This window comes from Gallus gallus, chromosome 30 (assembly GCF_016699485.2).
Source record: "Gallus gallus isolate bGalGal1 chromosome 30, bGalGal1.mat.broiler.GRCg7b, whole genome shotgun sequence".
Classification (NCBI taxonomy): Eukaryota; Metazoa; Chordata; class Aves; order Galliformes; family Phasianidae; genus Gallus; species Gallus gallus.
Genome location: NC_052561.1, coordinates 682,258 through 702,311, shown reverse-complemented (window position 1 = coordinate 702,311; position 20,054 = coordinate 682,258). Strand labels below are relative to the sequence as shown.

Here is a 20,054-nt window from a genome sequence, read left to right as displayed (position 1 = left end):
CCCCCCCCCACACACACCCAACCCCAGGCCGCCGCCGCGCCCCTCGCGTTAGGCCCGAGCTCACCTCAGGCGGCGGAGGCGCCGCTCCGGGCCCGGCCGAGCCGTCCTCCCGCCGCCGAGACCCGGGAGACGTCGCGGAGCGGTCGGGGAGGAGTAGGAGGGGGGCGGGGGGAGCGGCTCCGAGGGGCAGCGGTCCGGCAGCGGCGCCGCACTGACCTCACCGCGCTGCAGCGACGTCACGGCGCCGCCGCGCCACGCCCACACGGGGATCAAGCCACGCCCACAAGGGGCGCAAGCCACGCCCACGCATCGGGAGGTCCCGCCCCCACGTCGTGACGTCACGGGGGCGGGCAAAAGTGGGCGGGGCGAAGCGGGAAAGGGCGTTCCCGCGCGCGGGGAATGGGGGCGGGAAATGCGGTGCAATGGAGGGGGAAAGCGGGGATCGGTGCGCGGGGGGGGGAAACGGGGGGAAATGCATGCGGGGGGGAGCGGGAGTTTACAGAGCGTGATGGATGGGAAAAGTGGGGTGTCGTGTGTAGGAGGGGGGCGGGGGTGCGACGCCTGGGGTGCAATGTAATGGGAGAGCAGCAGTGCAGTGCAAGGGGGCGGATGGGGGCGGTGGGAACCACAGTGCGATGCATGGGGATGGGATGCGTGGGGAGAAATGGGGTGCAACGCATGGGGTGTGTAGAGCACGGGGGGGGAAACTGGGGTGCAATGCATGGGGAGCGCTGCAGTGGAGGAGCTGCAGGCACCGTTTCACTGCTCCCACAGCTGAAGGGAAAGGGAATCCCCCCCCCCGAGGGTCGGGGGGGGCAGCAGCAGCCCCTCAGATCCTGCGGGAATGGGGGATTCTCAGGGAAACGGAGGGGCCGCGCCGAGGCGGGAAGCTGACAGGGCGCCGCCATTACGCTGAGCTCTCGCGGGAGTCCCCGAGAAGACGCGCGCGGGAGTAGCACTGGCGGCCGCCATTTTCTCCACTGACCGGAGGCGCTGTTCTCGCGAGAGTTCCCGAGGAGAAGAGGGAGGGTGGGGTGGCGCACTTGAGAGATGGGGGGAGGTGGAATCTCGCGAGAGTTCCCGGGGAGAGGCGCCATTTTCTTCCCTGTCAGGAGGAGGCGCTGCCCTGCGCGGGTCCCGAGGATTCTACAGACCTCAGAACAGGATTCTACAAAGCTTCCCTAGCATTTCTTAAGGTAACTTTTATCGCTGCAGATGAGAATCACCGGCTCTGTTAAGATTTTATTAATATATTTAGAACGTGCAAATCTTTACTATAGAGGAATTGTGGCTGTTTGCAGACCATATAGGAAATTATATGTAAGACTATCTCTGCAAAACTGCAAGCTTGGGTTATAATCCTTTTTAATTGCATCATGCTCCTATGTCTCCAAGGATATAAATGCATTCTTCAGCAGTCCAGTGGATGCTCGTTGTCTGAGCTCTCACGAGGGCCTCCAAAGGATCGTTGCTATGACAGGAATCCTGCACCTATTGGTGATATCCGTCCTGGAGAACGCAGGTTGCTGATTTCCATCTTCAGTCCCTTCACTCTTCACTCCCTTCACTCCCACAGGGTGTGAAGGAGGGGTTCTCATGCAACGTGAGCACTACAAACCTTTTGGGAGGTGTCCCTGTGGCACTTCCACGCCAATGGACACCTGAAGTCCACCATGCAAGATGCAAGCTGCAGCTCCTAGCTCTCCAGCTCTGGCTTCTCTCTCTTTTGAAAGGAAGAGATGCATTTGCACCTCAGTTTCTATTAACCAGCACTTAGACCCAACAGTGCAGGATACCTGGGGGGCGTTCACCTTAATGGAACAAAAACAGAGTCCTTCCTCACAGGCACCTGCAGCCCTCATGTACCAGAACTGCACACAGGGTGTAGAGTGGGGGTTCTCAGGCAACATGAACACCACAGACCTTTTGGGAAGCATCACCACGGTGGGACACCAGGAAGGTGGCACGGGAGGGAGCTCTCATGAAGAATCTTCCCGAGCAGAAAGAAATGAACGCCTGAGCTGCGCTGCAGGATGAATATAACCATCTAGGTGAGTGGGAACAGTTTATAATTGTGATGAGGTCAGTGTTGTGGTCACGTCTTCACGCAATTCCTTTCAAGCTTTCATCTGAAGACCACATGAACAACATCAAGCCCAGCACAAGCTCGTGAAGAACTGGAGGAGACTGAAAGGTTTAGTAAGCTTTTAGAGTTGTTCCTTGGAAACTATGTGAATGCTGGCAGCAGAAATGAATGGCCTCGTAGTTTTAACATCACGGTTCTTTGCAAGGTTATAGACAGGAAATCAACAGATCAGAAGAGAACCTCACTGTGTCCGCTCACAGAGTGCACTGGGAGGCCCTGTGGGGAACACGGGGAAGGCGCTACAGCTCTGGGAGGACGACTGCAGGTCGATGCCAGCTGCTCTGTGCCCCTGAATGGTCCTCAGAGGTTCTTCATTGGTCCGTGCAGGAGTGCTGCTGCTTTCCTACTGTTTCCCTGTTGTTGGGCATCGTATGGTTTTGATCCATTCCCTATCGCTGCCGGGAAAGCGCCAGCAGAAAAAGCATCAAACGAGAGCGAAGAAAGCACCGGGACTGAAAAGGTGGAAACAAAACCTGTGCCACTGTGAAGATGTAAATGAAATAGGACAGGGAGGAGATGCAGCCCGGTGCTTCACAGTCATCGTCACAGCAGAGATCAATAAATCACCGGAGAGGGATCCAATAAACCACGCGGGGAAACAAAGGAGAGCTCAGAGCACCTGGGTGTCCCTGCATCACCCCACCACCTGTCCCCCCCCCAGGCTCTGCTCCTCGCTGTGCTTTATGGAAGGGTGCAACCAAGCGGAAGAGCAAATGGCCTCGAAGCTGAGATCCGTACGTTTAATACCGTGCGCTCCTCGAAACATCACAGCCACCGTTCACAAAACATGAGACCACCACCTCACATTGCTCCCAGTTTGCAGCCCGGCACCAAACCAAAGGAACGACCTCATCTGTGCTCCACACAAACACAAACACTGCTCTTCCCAACGCGCTGCTGCTGCCCCACGTGGAGTCCTCAACCCACAACACCACGTGGAGGCTCTGGGCGGGCACTGCGGCGACCGATCCCCAGTAAAGGGGCCGAGGGTTTGGTCCTACAGGATGGAATGCTTCTCAAAGGGCACCGTCAGCTCTTTGGCTGCTGCCTCGTCCAGGAACCACAGCAGCTGCCCCGTGTGTGGCCGGACGCGGGCGGCAGGGAGGGGGTTCTCCTCATTGCCTTCCAAAATGCGCTGTCGGATGAAACAGAGGAGTTACAACAACAGAGAACCGCAGAGCTCCATCCCAACCCCACCACAAAACACCTCCGTTTCACCACAACACCATCAGATCCCTCCATGGGGCAGCAAAGCTGTCCCCACAGCGTCCCCAACCTTTAGGACGGCAGCTTTGCCCTCCCCTGTGGCAACGAACACCACTGTGCGTGCAGCATTCAGCACCGGGAGGGTCAACGTGATGCGCTGCGGTGGCGGCTTTGGGGAATCGGTGATAGCAGCCACAATTTTCTCTTTCTCCTATCAAAAATAATTTAAAAAAACATATTAAAAACTCAATTGGAATGAAGGGATAGGCAGAGCTGTCTAACCAACCCCCCCTCCCAAACACACACTCACCTGCAGCAGGGGGTGGTTGGGGAACAGGGAGCAGGTGTGGCCGTCCGGCCCCACGCCCAGGAGCAGCAGGTCAAAGACGGGCACGGCATCGCCCTGAAAGGCCTGGGGGGTACATGGGGGGGCTGTGAGCAGGGAGCGCCCCATGGCCTGGGGGGAGGAGTCCATCAAATCCTGGGGGGAAGGGGGGGGAGCTCCTCATATCCCGGAGGGGAATGGGGGGGGGAGTCCACCAAATAAATCTGGGGGTGGGGGGGAGGTCATCAGGTCTTCGTATGGGGAAGGAAGAAGATGGGGGGGGGGGGGGCAGCTCTTCATATAGGGAAGGAAAAAGGGGGGGGGGGGGGGGGGGGGGCAGTGCCTCATAGAGGGAAGGAAGAAGAGGGGGAGGGGGGGGGGAGGGAGTGGGCAGCTTTTCATATAGGGAAGGAAGAAGGGGGGGGGTCCGAGCCCCTAACGTAGGGAAGGAAGGGGGGATCCCAGCTCCAGCTCCTCACGTAGGGAAGGAAGAAGAAGGGGGGCGGTCCCGCCTCCTCCCGTGAAGCCCCCCCCCGCCCCGCCCCCCGGTACCTCTCGCAGCCTCTCGGCGTAATCCGCAGCCGCAGCGTTCGGGGAGAGGCCGGGAGCGACAGCGAGGACCGTCGGGGCGGGCGCCGGGAGCCACGGCAGCAGCTGCGCGCTGTAGGCCCCGAAGGTGCTCTCCGGGTGCTCGGGCGGCACCAGGCGCTCGTCGCAGAAGGCCACGAGCCACGGGCCTGCCCCGGTGGCGGCTCCGGTGGTGGCGGCTAAGGGCAGCTCCCGGGCCAGGAGCCCCACCAGGCTGCCTCCGGACAGCCCCAGTGAGAAGCGGCCGTCGCTCCCGGCCGCCCGCTGCACCACGAGCTGCGCCAGGGCCGAGCCCAGCTCCTGCGGAGACGGGAACACCGAGATGCGGCCCGGCATGGCGGCGGCCGGAAAAGGAGCGGCGGGGACCGGATGTGGCGTCACAGCGGGAGGCGGAAGTGTGGAGCGTGCCGAAGGCGGCTTCGCAGCCAGAGGCGGAAGTGGGGAGCGCTGCGCGTTGCCTAGCAACCTGCGGCCTAGTCGAGGGCTGAGACCTCGGCCTTGCGTGAGGGCTTCAGCCCAGCGCCCTCAGCCTCAGCCCGGCCTAAGAGAACTCACCGCTCTCCTTCAGCGAGAAGCAGTGGAAGGAGACGCTGCACACAACCATCCCTTTGTGTTAACTCTCGCCTGGCTCCCGTGCCCCCCAAATAATGAAAACACGTCACAGCTTGCTCAGCAGCACTCATTAACATTTCCTCAGGCTTCACTCACAGCACGGCTGCTCTCCATCTCCCCGCACCCCAAAGCCTGCTCTGAGCTCAGAGGCCTCAACCCCTCATGTCCATAACACCCAGCCCTAAGGGCTTGGCACGGGTCAGATTCCCAGGCGTCGTTAAGGTAAAACGTGACCTAAACGCAATTAAAGACTGCTCTGTTAAAAGCCTAACTCGTTAAGTACGGTCCACAGATGGAGCACAAACAAACCCATGTGGGGCACGTCCATAAATATCACCACAAAACCTCTCCCACTGACAGCACAGCAGTGGGGAGCAGCTACAAAAATCCTCTCTATCAGCGTGGCAGCGGGTTAATGGGTCAGTGCTCGCTGGGTTAATGTGCTTTAGGTGAGGGCAACACCCCGAGAGAGGTTTCCCTGCTGGTGCTTTCACTGTCGGAGGGTCTCACGTTGCCTATCAGCTTCCCACAAGCATCATCTTTCCAGTTCATCATCAAGGTTTGATCCAGGCTCAATCATAAGGCGACTTTCCCGGAGCAAATCCTGGCGTAAAGGCATTCATCCAACGGAACGTATTTTCCCAGCTTTACATCCAGGAAATACAGCCGGTCCGACGTCTGGTGGGGGTCGAAGCCTTCCCTCTGCAGGCGGGTCTTCTGGATCTTAAAAGTGCCTTCAGAGAAGGGAGAAAGGAGAAAATATTTTGAAGGAAAGGCTTTGTATCCGAAACGCCCCAAGGGAGAAACGTCACATTTCATTTTCAGTCAGAGTTCTGCTTAAGAATTTGCAACTATTCTGTTTGCCACTGCGTTCCTCTGTGAAGCCTGTGCGATTTTTACTTCTCCAAAGACAAGAAGTGGCTCTCTGGGTTCCCAGGAAATGGAAAAAGCTCTCTGGATTCCCAGAAAATTGGGAGGACTCTGTGGATTCCCAGAAAATGGAAAGAGCTCACAGGAAACGGAAAGCACCAAAGCAAGCAGCCAAAGCATCGCCTGTTGCTGTGGCTGCTGGTTGTGCTTCAAGCAAAGTTAAGGGCACGTAGACACGGTGTGACCAGAAGACGACCACACAACAGCCCACAAAAGGCAGCAGGTGGTGCAGCACGGAGGGAGAGGAGCTCAGGGCCTCCTCCCCTCTTCTCTGTGCATGCAAAGCCCCTCCGTAGCCACATGGATACCATTTCTGAGAGCTTTCTTCCTGCTGTGCTCCCGTTTTAAAGCGTGTAACAAGCTTGTTGCTTGCTTAAGACTGAGCTCCAGCTTTTATTAATGGTATTTGTTGACTACAAGCGAGGATTTTATTACGCAACCTCTGGCAGAAGATGAATGGCAGCCAACCAAGTGGCTCCAGTTACAGCACATTGCCTAAGGGCTGCTTTCTCAGCTGGCTGCCAAATAAAAGTTCCCCCTTCGAGCTAAAAGTTGGCCCAGAGCAGCAGATGGGGATCGTCCCTACCTGTGGTGTCAACCTGGGGTGAAAGACGGAGGAAGATGGGCCGGGCGTAGGAAGGCAGAACTTTCTGGAGCTCCTGGTACAGAATGTTGGGGTTCACTTTCGTTTTAGGATCTGCGATTGCTGCCATTCCAGCTTTTCCTTCCACCCCTGAAATAAAAGAGGGGGTGGCACCAAAAGGCAGCATGAGTTAAGCATGAAATATTTAGGAGATTCAAGTGTTGATAGGGGCCAGAGAGTTTGGCAGAGAGGAACCTGATGAGGCTTAACACGAGCAAGTGTAGAATTCTACACGTGGGGAGGAACAACCGCATGCATCAGTTCGGGCCGGGGCTGAGCAGTGGAAAGGAGCTCTGCAGAGGAGGACCTGGGGGTCCTGGTGGCCAATGGCTGACCACGAGCCAGCAGTGTGTCCTGGTGGCCAAGAAGGCCAACGGAACCCTGGGGTGCATTGCCCAGAGTATGGCCAGCAGGGCGAGGGAGGTGCTCCTCCCTCTGCTTTGCACTGGGGAGACCCCACCTGGAGCACTGGGCCCAGTGCTGGGCTCCCCAGTTCAGGGTTGATGGGGATCTGAGCACAGCGGAGGGTGCAGAGATGGTGGAGGCCTGGAGGATTTCCCTTATGGCCACATCTCAGGTGATTCCCACTGCTCAGAACGAATGCAACAGCATCAACCTCCCCTCTTGGCCTCTATGACACCCTCTCCTTTCCAGGTGCCTGGTTTCAGCAGAGGTGACCAAGTTCTACCTGCCCCACAGCATGACACACGTTTGGTATGTTTACTCCTTCCCATTCTCCCAAAAGCTTGAGACTTCTGACTTGAGATGCTACCTGGCACTTCCACTCCATACACCGCGACGTCCGTCTGGTTGAGGATGTGACTCAACATCCCTTCCACTTCTGTGGTAGAGACATTCTCTCCTCGCCATCGGAAGGTGTCTCCGCTGCGATCTCTGAAGTACATGTAGCCGAGCTCATCCATCACCAACACATCTCCTGGAGGGAGAGAAGACACCAAATCACTTTGGGTCTCAGCTCAGCTGTACATCACCCTCTGTTGTTCCCCCCAGATGCTGCACTGTCTTCTTCCCATGGAACCGCAGAGCCAGGTGAGTGACTTTCCACCACCGTCCACTGCACCTCCACATTATGGGAGAGAACAAAGCTGCAGCTGCAGAAAAAGGGCAGAGGAAAACTTCCCCCTCCTTGGAACATAAGCATTGCTCATTAAATCCACAGCAGCTCAACAGCTGGCAACTTCCAAACACCAACACATCTGCTCCTCTCAAAAGATCTCAGGTTTAGGTGTCATCGAACCAACCTGGTCTGGTGGGTGGCAACCAGCCCACAGCAGGGGTTGGAACTGGATGGGCTACAAGATCCCTTCTGTTCTGTGATCTTTAAGGTCCCTTCCAACCCAACCCTTCCATGGTTCCGTGATCCTTAAGGTCCCTTCCAACCCAACCCTTCCATGGTTCTGTTATCCTTAAGGTCCCTTCCAACCCAACCCTTCCATGGTTCCGTGATCCTTAAGGTCCCTTCCAACCCAACCCTTCCATGGTTCCGTGATCCTTAAGGTCCCTTCCAACCCAACCCTTCCATGGTTCCGTGATCCTTAAGGTCCCTTCCAACCCAACCCTTCCATGGTTCTGTTATCCTTAAGGTCCCTTCCAACCCAACCCTTCCATGGTTCCGTGATCCTTAAGGTCCCTTCCAACCCAACCCTTCCATGGTTCTGTTATCCTTAAGGTCCCTTCCCACCCAACCCTTCCATGGTTCTGTTATCTTTAAGGTCCCTTCCAACCCAACCCTTCCATGGTTCCGTGATCTTGGCACAGTGCTGAGGAACACCTGCAGTACCAGTGAGCCCAGTACCTGACAGGTAGGCCTGGTCTCCCTTCTGGAGCACATTGTAAGCAATCTTCTTGTGGGTGGCACTCTCATTGACGTAGCCATCGAAGCGACGCAGGGGATCCTGTTGATTTATCTGGCCTACGAGTAATCCCGGCTCTCCTGCAGGAAAGAAGACCAAACAGCACAAGATGACACCAAGTTACAATGTATTCCATCCCATCATTGCTTGTCCCAAAGACCCTCACTAAAGGAACTGATCCATCATCAGAGATCTAGAAGGAAAAACCCATATACGACACCACAAACCCCTTAAACCTATCAGAGCTCATAAAGTGTTTGTTCTTAGGACAAAGAACTGCAGTAAATTACTTCAAGTCAACGCTCACCTGGGCGACACGGGACGCACAGCCCTCTGGAATCACGGATCAGCTCCATTGTGTCCTCATTCACCTTCACCAAACGAATGGGATAAACGTTGGGCAAGATCCGACTGTTGAAGCCGCAGGCACCGACCTTCCAAAAAACAGAAAAAAAAAAACCCAAAAGGCTGAAGAAAACAGCTTGGGTTTTGTATGCTGGGAATTCTCTGCTCTTTATTCCCTCTCAATTTGAAATTTGCCCTGAATGTAAGAGTTTTTCCACTTTTTTTTGTGTGCACACTGTTCTTATTTACCGATGTAGCTCTTCATCATCTCTGGAATGCAATGTGCAGAGAAGCAGGGAAGCAGGCAGAGCTTTTTCCCTTCCACGCGCTCCTCTCCACCTTTCCTCTCCCCTCACCTTCCCATCCAAGTTGGCAATGCTGCAGTTGCACTCGGTGGCTCCGTAGAACTCCCCGATCTGCTTGATGCGGAAGCGCTTGGTGAAGTCCTCCCAGATGGTGGGTCTCAACCCGTTGCCCACTGCCAGCCGCACGCAGTGCTGCGTTTCCGACTCTCGGACTGGCTGGTTCAGAAGATACCTGCAGATTTCCCCGATATACTGAATAATCTGAAGCAGCAAACACAAAGACATCGCTCAGGATGGGTTCTGGGCGCGCTCCGGGAAGACTGGGGAAACAAGTGGTCGGCTGTAAGCAAAAAGCTGGATGTCACAAAGTGAATGCTGAGTGGGGATCCAATTGCCACCTATAAATATTCCTTATGGGAGAAGGGTAAGATAAACACCAGGAAGGAGAAAGAGCTGCTTAAATTAGTAGGTGATGTTGGCACCGACACAAGCAAGTATTCAGCGACAACGAGCTGCCAAGAGAACTCAAGTTCTCAAAGACCTTTCCCCCAATTACAACAGATGTCTGTGTTCTAAGATTCAGCCTTGGTGATTCTGTAGAGCGAGCAGGTGAGGATGGGTGAAAGACAGCCCTAAGCCTTGATCCTACATCCCTACGATGGCACTGGCAGTTCAATCACACCACAGCACACCTTATAGAGAACTGATGAAGGTTAGTTTGGATGCTGTTGTTTCTTCCTGAGGCTGAAGTTACCAAAGTGCTGGATTTAAAAGCTGTTGTGTTTGTACTCCATTCCATCATATCCTGAAACACACTGCATTTCTACCACTGCCTTCACCGGGGACAGAAACTCTCCCTTTATCAGAGCCTTGTTATTTTCTATCAAGCACCAAGAATATCGTGAGGGGGGAATATTTCTACAAAACCCACTGAAAGATTCAGTAAAGGGAATAAAACAGATTGTTGGAGATACACGAGGATTTTAATTGTCCAAACTACAGCTCAGGGGCAGCGCTTGGGATCTCTCTTCGAAATCCCACCTATTGAGGTCACACTTCTAATTCCATTCGTTACGTCAACCAATATCAAACCGTACTGATTCCTCCCACGGCTCTGGGACAAGGGGATCATGCAGAGATGGGTGGTAAAGCAGCGAGCCAGCAGAGCCCTCACCGTGCATCTGTACTTGGCGCAGTCATCCCAGAAGCGACTGGCAGAGAACTTCTTCCTGATGACCACGGTGAGGCCGTGAATGAGGCACTGGCCAACTCCCATGATGTTACCTGGAAAACAAAGAGCCCAAGGTTGGCTTGGGGTCGTTCATGGGGACAGGTGGAGGATCCCAGTGTGGATACGGGGCAGGGGATGCTCGCCTGCGGAGTGGTAGAGCGGAAGGCAGTTGTAGAGGATGTCCTCCGGGTGCATCCTGTAGGCGTAGTACCCAAAGGCAGCGATGCGGTAATACCTGCAAGAACAGGATGAGGACATGGGGCAAACAAAGCTTCAGCTTTCACGACGTGAAAAGCATTGCAAGAAGGAACTGTCTCCTTGGGTCCTCACCTGCTGTGCACCACAATGGCAGCTTTGGGCATTCCCGTCGTACCCGAAGTGTAGATGTAAAAGAGACGATCTGGAAGAGCAGAAAACAGGCGTCAGGCCGACTGACCTCAGCTCTCTGAGAAAACCCCTCATAAAAAGGTGCTTTTAGGCTTTGTTCCGATCAGAGCACTTGAGGATGGGCGCTGACCACAGAGCTCAAAGGCTGACGCGGGCGTTGAGGTATACCCCTAGGAGAAGGTCTGGATGTTGTTCATATGGGTAAATAAATAAACACATACAAAGAGTCTGCAGAGCTCCGAGGATGAGACCCACACACCTCTATGCAAATGGCCCTGGAATTTGATGAGCTCTCCAGCTCAAACCCTAATTCCGAAGCAATCTAGAGGAAAAGCTGAGATACCTGAGGCCCTGCAATGAAAACTCTAAAGGAAGAAATGCCTCCAGCCTCTTCCACGCCACTGTTCCTCCATGGGAAACAAATTCCTAGATGGGAATCTCACGCCTGATTGATCTCAGATGTGCATGGAAACCTCAGCTATGGAAAAGATTAATCCAGAATGCCTTCAAACCTGGATCTTATATTTTGTTTCCTTGCAAATCTCAGCTACTGAGAAACTTAATCCAGAATACCCTGCAACCACAATCTTACATTTTGTTCCTTTTCCCTATTGTTTTCCTTTTTCTATCTGTGACCCCAAACAGGGTTGATTTAATCTCTCTTTTGCTGTCTCCTAGCCCAGCTCTACATGGTGTGGTTTAGTGGGCATGGTGGTGATGGGTTGATGGTTGGACTCTTTGAGGTCTCTTCCAACTTTGATGATTCTACGGTTCTATGATTCTTATGGACATCCCACTAAGAAATAGAGACTGCTGATAACACAACCATCCAAGCCTTTGGCCGGGATCTGAGTTGGTGGTGACTTCGATGCGGTGCTCAGAAGAGGATCCAAGTGCCTGGTCTCTGCAGGAACAACTTCTGGGTTGTAGTCACCAGAGCAGAACTTGGCCATGTTCTTCCCCAGCATGCCATTCACTTCGGTTATTGCTGCAACATAAAGCAAGAAATGCTTTGCAAGAAATGCAACGCGGTAGGCAGTAGCAAAAATAATCCGTGCAATGTCCCATTGTGCCCCAAAGTGTCGCTGCAATGAGAGGACCTGAAGAACTAGGTTCAGATTCCAACCCATTCTATTGTTCCGTGGTCCTACGCTCTTCAAGGCCCCTTCCAACCCATTTTATGGCTCTGCGATCTTTAAGGACCCTTCCAACCCGTTCTGTGGCACTATGATCCTCAAGGACCCTTCCAACCCAGCCATTCCACGCTTCTGTGATATGAAGTCCCTTCCATGCCAACCCACCCCACGACTCTATGATCAGCCGGGCACGCAGGTAGCCCACCTGAGGACAGCTCTCCTCCAAAAATCACCGCTTTGGCACCCGACGTCGTTATGCAGTAAACCAGAGAATCCAAGCGCAGATTGAAGTTAATGAGGGCCGCTTCGATGCCGACTTTCGCCATCCCCAACCAGAGGCCGACGAACTCGGGGCGGCTCTCCATGAAGATGGCAATGACGTCCCCGAGGCGGAAGCCCTGCTGGTAGAAGAAGTTGGCCACGGCGTTGGAATACTTGTCCAGCCAACGGAAGGTCCACTTCTCACCCGTGGCCTCGTAAATCAGGGCCACTTTGTCGGGGTGCCGGCAGACGACGTCCTGGAACATCTTGGGAACGGTGTTCTTGTTTTTTTGGTGCCATCGTAACTTGTACTTCACTCGTAACAGCACCGAGAGGCCACTGAAGCAAAGAAAGAGGAGAAATAAGAAACCCAGAAGGATTGACGGCGTTCTCCACGAGGAACTGCAACGTCCTCCAGAAGGAAATACGACGCTGATAGCAACATCAATGATTCTCTCTGTTGGGACACTCTTGGTGTTATCTGGAAGGCCACCACGCTTCACGGACAGCTCTTGTAGGTCTACTTTACAATCTTTGGTTTATACTGAAATTAATTCAAGTTACTTTTTTAAAATACCGCCGCTTCTGAGTGAAATACAGCACTGATTTCCCTATGGAAAATGACGCGCAGTGTGTGTACCCCATATGGGAGTCCCATCAGAATCCAACCCCTTGGACACCTCGACCACATTGACACTGAACTTTGGACCACTGCCGCTCTATGGAAAACAACGACTTTTAGCATTATGGTGAAAAAAAGTCACAAAAACACCAACAATTCTGGCACTTTCCATGCCTCAAACCAAGGGTCATCCATAAACCTGAATGCCGGTGTCAGCTCAAACAAGCGATGCTAAGCCACGGGTTTTTCTTTCAAGGATATGACTGGGGGTTAAAAAAAAAAGCTTTGCAGTGATTTCTTTCACCTAGAAAGGAAATGTGATCTTACACAGACAGCACCCCTCTTGCCGGGATGTTTTTCAGCATTTTTGTGCTATTTATACAGTTTTACGCCTTAGGATCGGTGATTGTTTAAGTGATAAAGCCAACATCACCACTCATAAAGCGGAGCAACGAAGGAAACAAAGCCAATTGTTCCCCCTTCGGCCCTGGGATGGTCGGAGGGGAGGAAGAAAGCACAGATTTCAGTGATCATGCAATGAATAACGGATAATTTATCAGAATACATCCCAAGGTACAGCACCACGGATCCCATTTCCTTCTGGAGATGGGACAGATGGAGGCAGCGCGGCGCTCTTCTCTTCCGCCGACATCAAGGAGGGAATTATTGCTCCATGAGACTTTGGATGAATCCCCAGAAACTCCAAATGTCATTTAATATCAGCCCTTAAAGAAACCCCCACAGCAGAGTGTCAATGAGCACGGAGGGGAGGGGGAAGGGATCCCACAAACGGAGCTGTTGGCGATGGTTGGGTTGCGCGGTGACCTTCCGCGGAGCGGTGCCAAGCGCAGAACAGAGGACCCTTTTGTGTCACGAGCCACACTTTCCAGATACTTTAAGGGTTTTATTCCGCCCGGTTTATTTTCTGCCATTCTTCCCAGCTCGCCGGGCAATCGGGAGGAAGCAGCTCTTCAAAGCTCAGTGACAGCCACAGCAAAGCCAGGCAGAGCTGGCCAAGGCAACGGCCCTAAATCCTTACAAATTCAAAGCACATCCCCCCCAAAAATGGGCTAAAAACCACGGAACTCAGTGAGACAGCTATAAGGAATAGCAGCGCTCCTTGCTCATGCTGCTCCCATCCCCACATTTCACTCCTTGAAGGCAGAGAGGAGAGCAGGAAACATCCTCACGTCACTGGGGCTGAGCGGCTGAACTGGGCCGGAACCAGTGCTGGCACTGGGGTGGAACTGGGAGCGCGGGGATGGCAGCGGGGTGGGCGTGGGATGTGCATCCTGCAGGATACCACGTTGTGGGGAACAAGCACTGGGAATGAGGCAGCAGTTACTGGGCACTGGGAGCAGGATACAGGGAAGCAGGTTATAAGCACAAGGTACCGGGCAATGGGAAAAGGGCACTGGGCAGCAGGTTTGGGGCACTGGGAACAAGGTATTGGGTACCGGATCCTGGATATTGGGCACCAGGTTCTGGGCACAAAGTACTGGGTGTAGGGTTCTGGGCACTGGGCACCAGGTGCCAGACATTGGGTACGGGGCACAGGGTACTGGGCACTGGGGACAGGACACAGAGCACAGGATACCGGGTACTGGGAACAAGGTACTGGGCACTGAGTGCCAGGCACTGAGTACTGGGCACCAGATACTGGGCACAGGGCGTGGGGCACCGGGCACAGGGCGTGGGGCACGGGGCACAGGGCGTGGGGCACGGGGCACAGGGCGTGGGGCACGGGGCACAGGGCGTGGGGCACGGGGCACCGGGCGTGGGGCACGGGGCACCGGGCGTGGGGCACGGGGCACCGGGCGTGGGGCACGGGGCACCGGGCGTGGGGCACGGGGCGTGGGGGCACCGGGTTCTGGATACTGGGAAGAGGACCGTGGGTAGCAGGCGCTGGATAGCGGGCACGGGGTACAGGGAACAGAGCACTGGGAACGCGGCAATGGGCGCCAGGTAGCGGATGCTGAGCACCGGGTAACGGACAGCGGGTGCCGGGCACCGGGCGTGGGGCACCGCGCACACCGTACCGGGCACGGAGCCCCGAGCCCCGCACGGCCCCGCAGCACTTACAAGAGATCCCGCAGCGCCGTTTTGCAGATGACCCTCAGCAGCCTCCACCCTCCGCTTCCCAGGCCGATGCCCAGCGCTGCCGCCAGGCTCCACGCCCACGGAACCCCAAAGAACCGCATCAGCCCCAGCGATCCCAGCGACGCGGTGCACACCCCCACGGGCTGCATGCTGCGGAGGGAAGGAGCGGTCACGGCCGCGCGTCCCGGACCGCGAAACCACGACCCCGGCCCCGCCGTGAGCCCTTCCGTCCGACCCCCGACCCCCCGTCCCGCACTGCGCTCCCGCCGTACCTCCGCACCGCTCCGCCGCCCGCAGCGGATCCGACCGCGGAGCTCCGAGCGGCGCTGCGGAGGAAACCTGGGCTGCCCCCCGGTGGGCGGGACCATCCTGCGGCGCGCGATCTGATTGGTGGAGAGCTCAGAGGGCGGTCCCTGATTGGGCGAGGCGAGGGGCGGAGCTGTCCTTGGTGTGGGGGGAGCGGAGCGGGGCGGACCTTAACGGAGCGCGGCGCGGCGGAGCGGTGTTCCGCTTCGCTGTCCCCGAGGCGAAGAAGGGGGAATGGGGCAAAAAGCACCGGGAAAAGGCGTCGGAGCCGTAATTCTAATAGAAAACGGAGTTGTCCTTTCTGTTTCTCCCGTTAACGCGGAGAAGAACGGAGGCTCCATCCCTCTGTGCGAGAAAACCGGGACAGCCGCACCGGGAAAAGACTTCTTTTTGGCCTTAATTCTAACGGAGAACGAGCTGCTGTTGGTTGCTGTGCTTGCCTGTTTGCTTGTCCGCCCCGTTAAGACGCAGTGCCCCATCTCTCACCCCCCAGCGCTGTGGGATCTGTGCCAGGGACCCAACGCAGCGCCGCCCCCGCACGCATTGACCCCTCGCTTTAATCCGATTGCCGCTATGAATAGCAGCCGGGAGCGGGGAGGGGGCGGGGGGAGCGCCGGGGCTGTTTGTCACATCCCGCCCCGTTTGGGCACCCGTGGCTCCGCACATCCCTCGTTGGGATCCGCCGTTCCCCGCCCTCCCCCCCCCCCATGGCCTCTCTGTTCGCTGGGAAAGTGTTGATCGTCAACAACAGGGACAGGGATGAGGTGGAGACGGAGCGGGAGCGGTGTTCAGCCCTGGAGAACAGAGTGATGCTGCTGTATTTCGGGGCGGCGGAGTGCCCGCGCTGTCAGAGCTTCGCCCCACGGCTGAAGGATTTCTTCGTCAGGTTGACGGATGAGTTCTACGTGGAACGGGCATCGCAGCTGTGTTTGGTGTACGTGTCCCGAGACGCCACCGCGCAGCAGGAGGAGGCCTTCCTGAGGTCCATGCCCAGGAGGTGGCTGTCGTTACCCTTCAGGGATGAGTTCAAGAGGTGGGTGGGGGGGCTGCGGGGGGTTCTTCGGGGTCGGAGAACTGCAGGACGATGGAGTGGTTGGGAGGGAAGGGGCTGTAAGTATCATAGAACTGTATGTGGGTTGGGTGGGGAGGGATCTTAAGTGTCATAGAACCGTAGGATGGTTCCGGTTGGAAGGGACCTTAAAGATCACAGAACCATAGGATCACAAAGTGGGTTTGGTTGTGTACGGCAAACAGATTGTAAGGTAAACAGGTATAGGACCAGAGGGATTATCGCATTACAAAGGAGTAATGAAATAAAGAGCTTACCTGTGTCCTGGGCTCACAGAAGGGCTCCAAGAGGAGTGATCTCCACATAGAGACCCTTCCTCGTTGGCAGTCAGCCCTTAAATGGGGTCTGGGAGAGGTGCAGCCCGGCTCCACCCCTTTCGGTCACTCAGGTGAAACTGTGTTCAGCTGTGCCCCTGCAGCTGACTCAGCGTTCGCCTCAGGTGGTCAATCAGAGGTTCAGGCCGTGATTCAACAGTTCCCATACAGGTTGGAAGGGACCTTAAAGATCACAGAACCATACGATGTCTTGGGTTTGGGTTGGAAGGATCCTTAAAGATGATAGAAACAAAGAATGGGTTGGGTTGGAAGGGACTTCGAAGATGATAGATTTGTAGAAACAGAACCGTAGAGACAGAACTTCTTGGGCTGGAAGGGTTCTTAAAGATGATAGGATTATAGGATCATAGAAAGGTGGAATCATGGAATGGTTGGGCTGAATGGGACCTTAAAGACCATAGAATCATAGAATGACAGAATGGGTTGGGTTGGAAGGATCCTTAAAGGTCACAGAATCTTAGGGTGGTTTGGGCTGGAAATGACCTTGAAGATCATAGAACCATAGAATGGTTTGGGTTGGAAGGGGCCTTAAAGATCATCAAATAATAGGATCATAGATTCATAGAATCAAGATTTGTAGAATCACAGATTCACTGAATGTTGGGTTGGAGAATTGTTTAACCATAGAACGGTTTGGGTTGGGAGGGACCTTATGACCCATCCAGACCCAATCCATTGCCATAGGCTGATTGCCACCCACTCGATTAGGAAATGTGATTGTATTTACCATAACCTCATTAATGTCCAAGCGAGCTGTGGGTGATGCTGAGAACTCCTTCCAGCCCCTCTTGGAGCACGCTGCAATTCCAGGCTTTGTACTATAATGGATGTTGAGGAACTCTGGGTGCGGTGGGACGACCTCAACGCGTCCTAAATTGAGATTTCTTCCCTTTGCAGGGAACTGGAGCTGCGCTTTGTGGTGTCTGAGGTGCCCAGGGTGGTGGTGCTGAAACCCAACGGGGACGTCATCGTTGGGAACGCCGTGGATGAGATCACCAGCATGGGGCCTGCCTGCTTCCAGAACTGGCAGGAGGCAGCCGAGCTGGTGGACAGGAACTTCCGACTGGCAGAGGATTTCGATGAGTGTGCCAGGAGAAGCATCACCGACCCCCTCCGCCGCCTCAAGTACAAACTGGGCAAGGGGGAGGAACCCAGGAGTGAAGAGCAGAAAGAGGACGGTGATGAGTCCTCATAAGGGGCTAATCAGGACGTCCCTTGGGTTGTTGTCCCGGTGTGATCAACTGGGGACATCCCTTGGGTTGTTGTCCCAGTGTGATCAACTGGGGACATCCCATGGGTTGTTGTCCCAGTGTGATCAATTGGGGACATCCCATGGGTTGTTGTCCCAGTGTGATCAAGTGGGGACACCCCTTGGGTTGTTGTCCCAGTATGATCAATTGGGGACATCCCATGGGTTGCTGTCCCATTGTGATCAACTGGGGACATCCCTTGGGTTGTTGTCCCAATGTGATCAACTGGGGACATCCCTTGGGTTGTTGTCCCAGTGTGATCAATTGGGGACATCCCTTGGGTTGTTGTCCCATTGTGATCAACTGGGGACATCCCTTGGGTTGTTGTCCCATTGTGATCAACTGGGGACATCCCTTGGGTTGTTGTCCCATTGTGATCAACTGGGGACATCCCTTGGGTTGTTGTCCCAGTGTGATCAAGTGGGGACATCCCTTGGGTTGTTGTCCCATTGTGATCAACTGGGGACATCCCTTGGGTTGTTGTCCCAGTGTGATCAAGTGGGGACATCCCTTGGGTTGTTGTCCCAGTGTGATCAAGTGGGGACATCCCTTGGGTTGTTGTCCCAGTGTGATCAATTGGGGACATCCTTTGGGTTGTTGTCCCAATGCGATTGACTGGGGACAACACCAACACCAGCATCTCTCTTTCTTCAAAAATTCTGCTAAAATTGTGTTCATTTTCTGAAAGTCAAATCGTTCTGAAACGAACCCATTCTGCCCCCTCGCGCGGCTCCTCGTGCTGTCTGTTGCTCATTTATGGGTTCTCCATTCCACCACGAGGGGAAGAGCCAAGGATTTGGAAACTCATGGGATGCGAAGGGTCTGGGCAATGCTGGCAGGCAGACAGAGAGGCTGTGCAAGGGCAGCTGGTTCGACTCGTTTTCTCTCTTAATCCTCTTTGCCTAGCAAGTCGGACAGGTAGGCGAGGAATAATCCCATAAAACACATGGTTGGGAGGGACTCTGCGTTATATACATCCTTCTCCGGGTGCTCCCCGTGTTCTGTATGGCACTGAGTGAAAAGATGCAAATAAAGCCTGGAAGTCCTTTCGGGTCACTTTATCTGTGGAGGAGTCAAACTGTGCTGTCTGCTGTGCTCCGGTGGTCATGAATGGGGCAATGAGAGACAGTGGGAGGAACAGATAATGATTTTAATGACAAATAATGAACATGGAGAAATGGGAAGGAGGTGGGGGGCAATGTTTTCACCTCGAATTGAATGCTGAGGTCATAAATTGGCACAGTGTCAATAGAAAGACACCCGACACTGGAATTTATTGAAAGAAAAATAACATAAAAGGTGGACTTTTACCAGCCCTACCCGTTGGGTTTTTAACCCATTGGGTTTTTAACTCATTGGGTTTTTCTCTGTTCAGAACCAAAAATTGTTCTTTTCTTGGTTATTCTGTGAAAACCCAACAAATTATTTGGGGAAAAAAAAAACAACAAAGCAAACCCACTGAGAAAATGACACCGAGCAAAGCACAAAGTGAAGCAGGAAGCGTCACTGTGCCAACGTTCTAATAAAGAGAAATGAGGTCTTTGATTCCTCTTCTTGATTTTCCGTTTCTTTTTGTCCAAGTAGAAGATGCCATAATGCTCCTAAATCAACCTTGGAGAAAAGCACGAAATGAGGTCATCAATAAGTAAAGCTCTGCGATATGTGGGAAGCCAAAAAAGCAGAATTTGGGCAGGGATCAATTTATGGGTATGATAAGAGGTGACATTGAGCAACCCAAAGTAACGCTATGTAGAATAGATTGAATCATCATGGAGTCATAGGATGGGTTGGGTTGGAAGAGGCCTTAAAGATCGTGGAACTGTGGGATGGGTTGGGTCCTCAAAGAACACAGAACCATGGAATGGGTTGTGTTGGGTCCTCAAAGAACACAGAACCATGGAATGGGTTGTGTTGGGTCCTCAAAGATAATAGAACCTCAGAGTGGGTTGTGTTGGGTCCTCAAAGAACACAGAACCGTGGAATGGGTTGTGTTGGGTCCTCAAAGATAATAGAACCTCAGAGTGGGTTGTGTTGGGTCCTCAAAGATAATAGAACCATAGAATGGGTTGGGTTGGGTCCTCAAAGGTCGTAGAACCATAGAATCATTGGATGGATTGGGTTGGGGGAATCCTTAAGGATCATAGGACAGCTTGGGAAGTCCTGCACAAAGCTCAGCTTCAGAAGAGGCGGAAAAGAGCAGTGCTGTTTTTCTGCGGGGGAACTCAATGCGATAGAAACCCTGAAACTGAAGGGAGGGGAAAACTCACTGCCCACCTCCACAGCTTCAGATGAAGATGGAGACACATCCATTTGTCCCACATATTACACATTACAGTTGGTGTCATTCTTGCTTTGCTTTTTGCCCTGTCACACAGTTCCCCTT

At 54.2% G+C, this 20,054-nt stretch overlaps 4 protein-coding genes across 7 annotated transcripts in view; 1 reads left to right on the top strand and 3 right to left on the bottom strand.

The window, feature by feature from the left end:
* BRD4 (bromodomain containing 4) overlaps positions 1-249 on the bottom strand; it is a 47,437-nt gene extending 47,188 nt beyond the window's left edge. For all 3 annotated transcript variants that reach the window (XM_015272921.3, XM_046904770.1, XM_015272923.3), the window contains exon 1: positions 65-249. The gene's annotated coding sequence lies outside the window, so the exon portion shown is untranslated. The remainder of the gene's footprint in view (positions 1-64) is intronic.
* Positions 250-1,229: 980 nt separating this feature from the next.
* PGLS (6-phosphogluconolactonase) lies at positions 1,230-4,619 on the bottom strand. The gene is given in 4 exon segments (NM_001031588.1): positions 1,230-3,281; positions 3,423-3,563; positions 3,663-3,764; positions 4,230-4,619. Coding segments are annotated over 4 exon segments (753 nt in total). The 5' UTR covers positions 4,602-4,619; the 3' UTR covers positions 1,230-3,143.
* A 313-nt stretch (positions 4,620-4,932) lies between these two features.
* On the bottom strand, positions 4,933-15,028 carry SLC27A1 (solute carrier family 27 member 1). The gene is made up of 13 exons (NM_001398142.1): positions 14,984-15,028; positions 14,694-14,861; positions 11,934-12,328; positions 11,419-11,580; positions 10,536-10,605; positions 10,349-10,440; positions 10,149-10,258; positions 9,026-9,235; positions 8,632-8,758; positions 8,267-8,404; positions 7,223-7,387; positions 6,394-6,540; positions 4,933-5,611 (listed from the first exon to the last, which is right to left on the bottom strand). Exons 2-13 carry the CDS (start codon positions 14,858-14,860, stop codon positions 5,454-5,456), a joined length of 1,941 nt encoding a protein of 646 aa, NP_001385071.1. The 5' UTR covers position 14,861; positions 14,984-15,028; the 3' UTR covers positions 4,933-5,453.
* A 161-nt stretch (positions 15,029-15,189) lies between these two features.
* On the top strand, positions 15,190-19,216 carry NXNL1 (nucleoredoxin-like 1). 2 transcript variants are annotated; one of them, XM_004950818.5, is made up of 2 exons: positions 15,190-15,951; positions 17,319-19,216. In XM_004950818.5, the coding sequence occupies exons 1-2, from the start codon at positions 15,725-15,727 to the stop codon at positions 17,614-17,616; spliced, it is 525 nt and encodes a 174-aa protein (XP_004950875.1). In that variant the 5' UTR covers positions 15,190-15,724; the 3' UTR covers positions 17,617-19,216. The 2 variants fall into 2 exon arrangements, with proteins under 2 accessions (XP_004950875.1, XP_423688.1); XM_423688.6 differs by having other exon boundaries at positions 15,190-16,050.
* Positions 19,217-20,054: the final 838 nt, after the last annotated feature.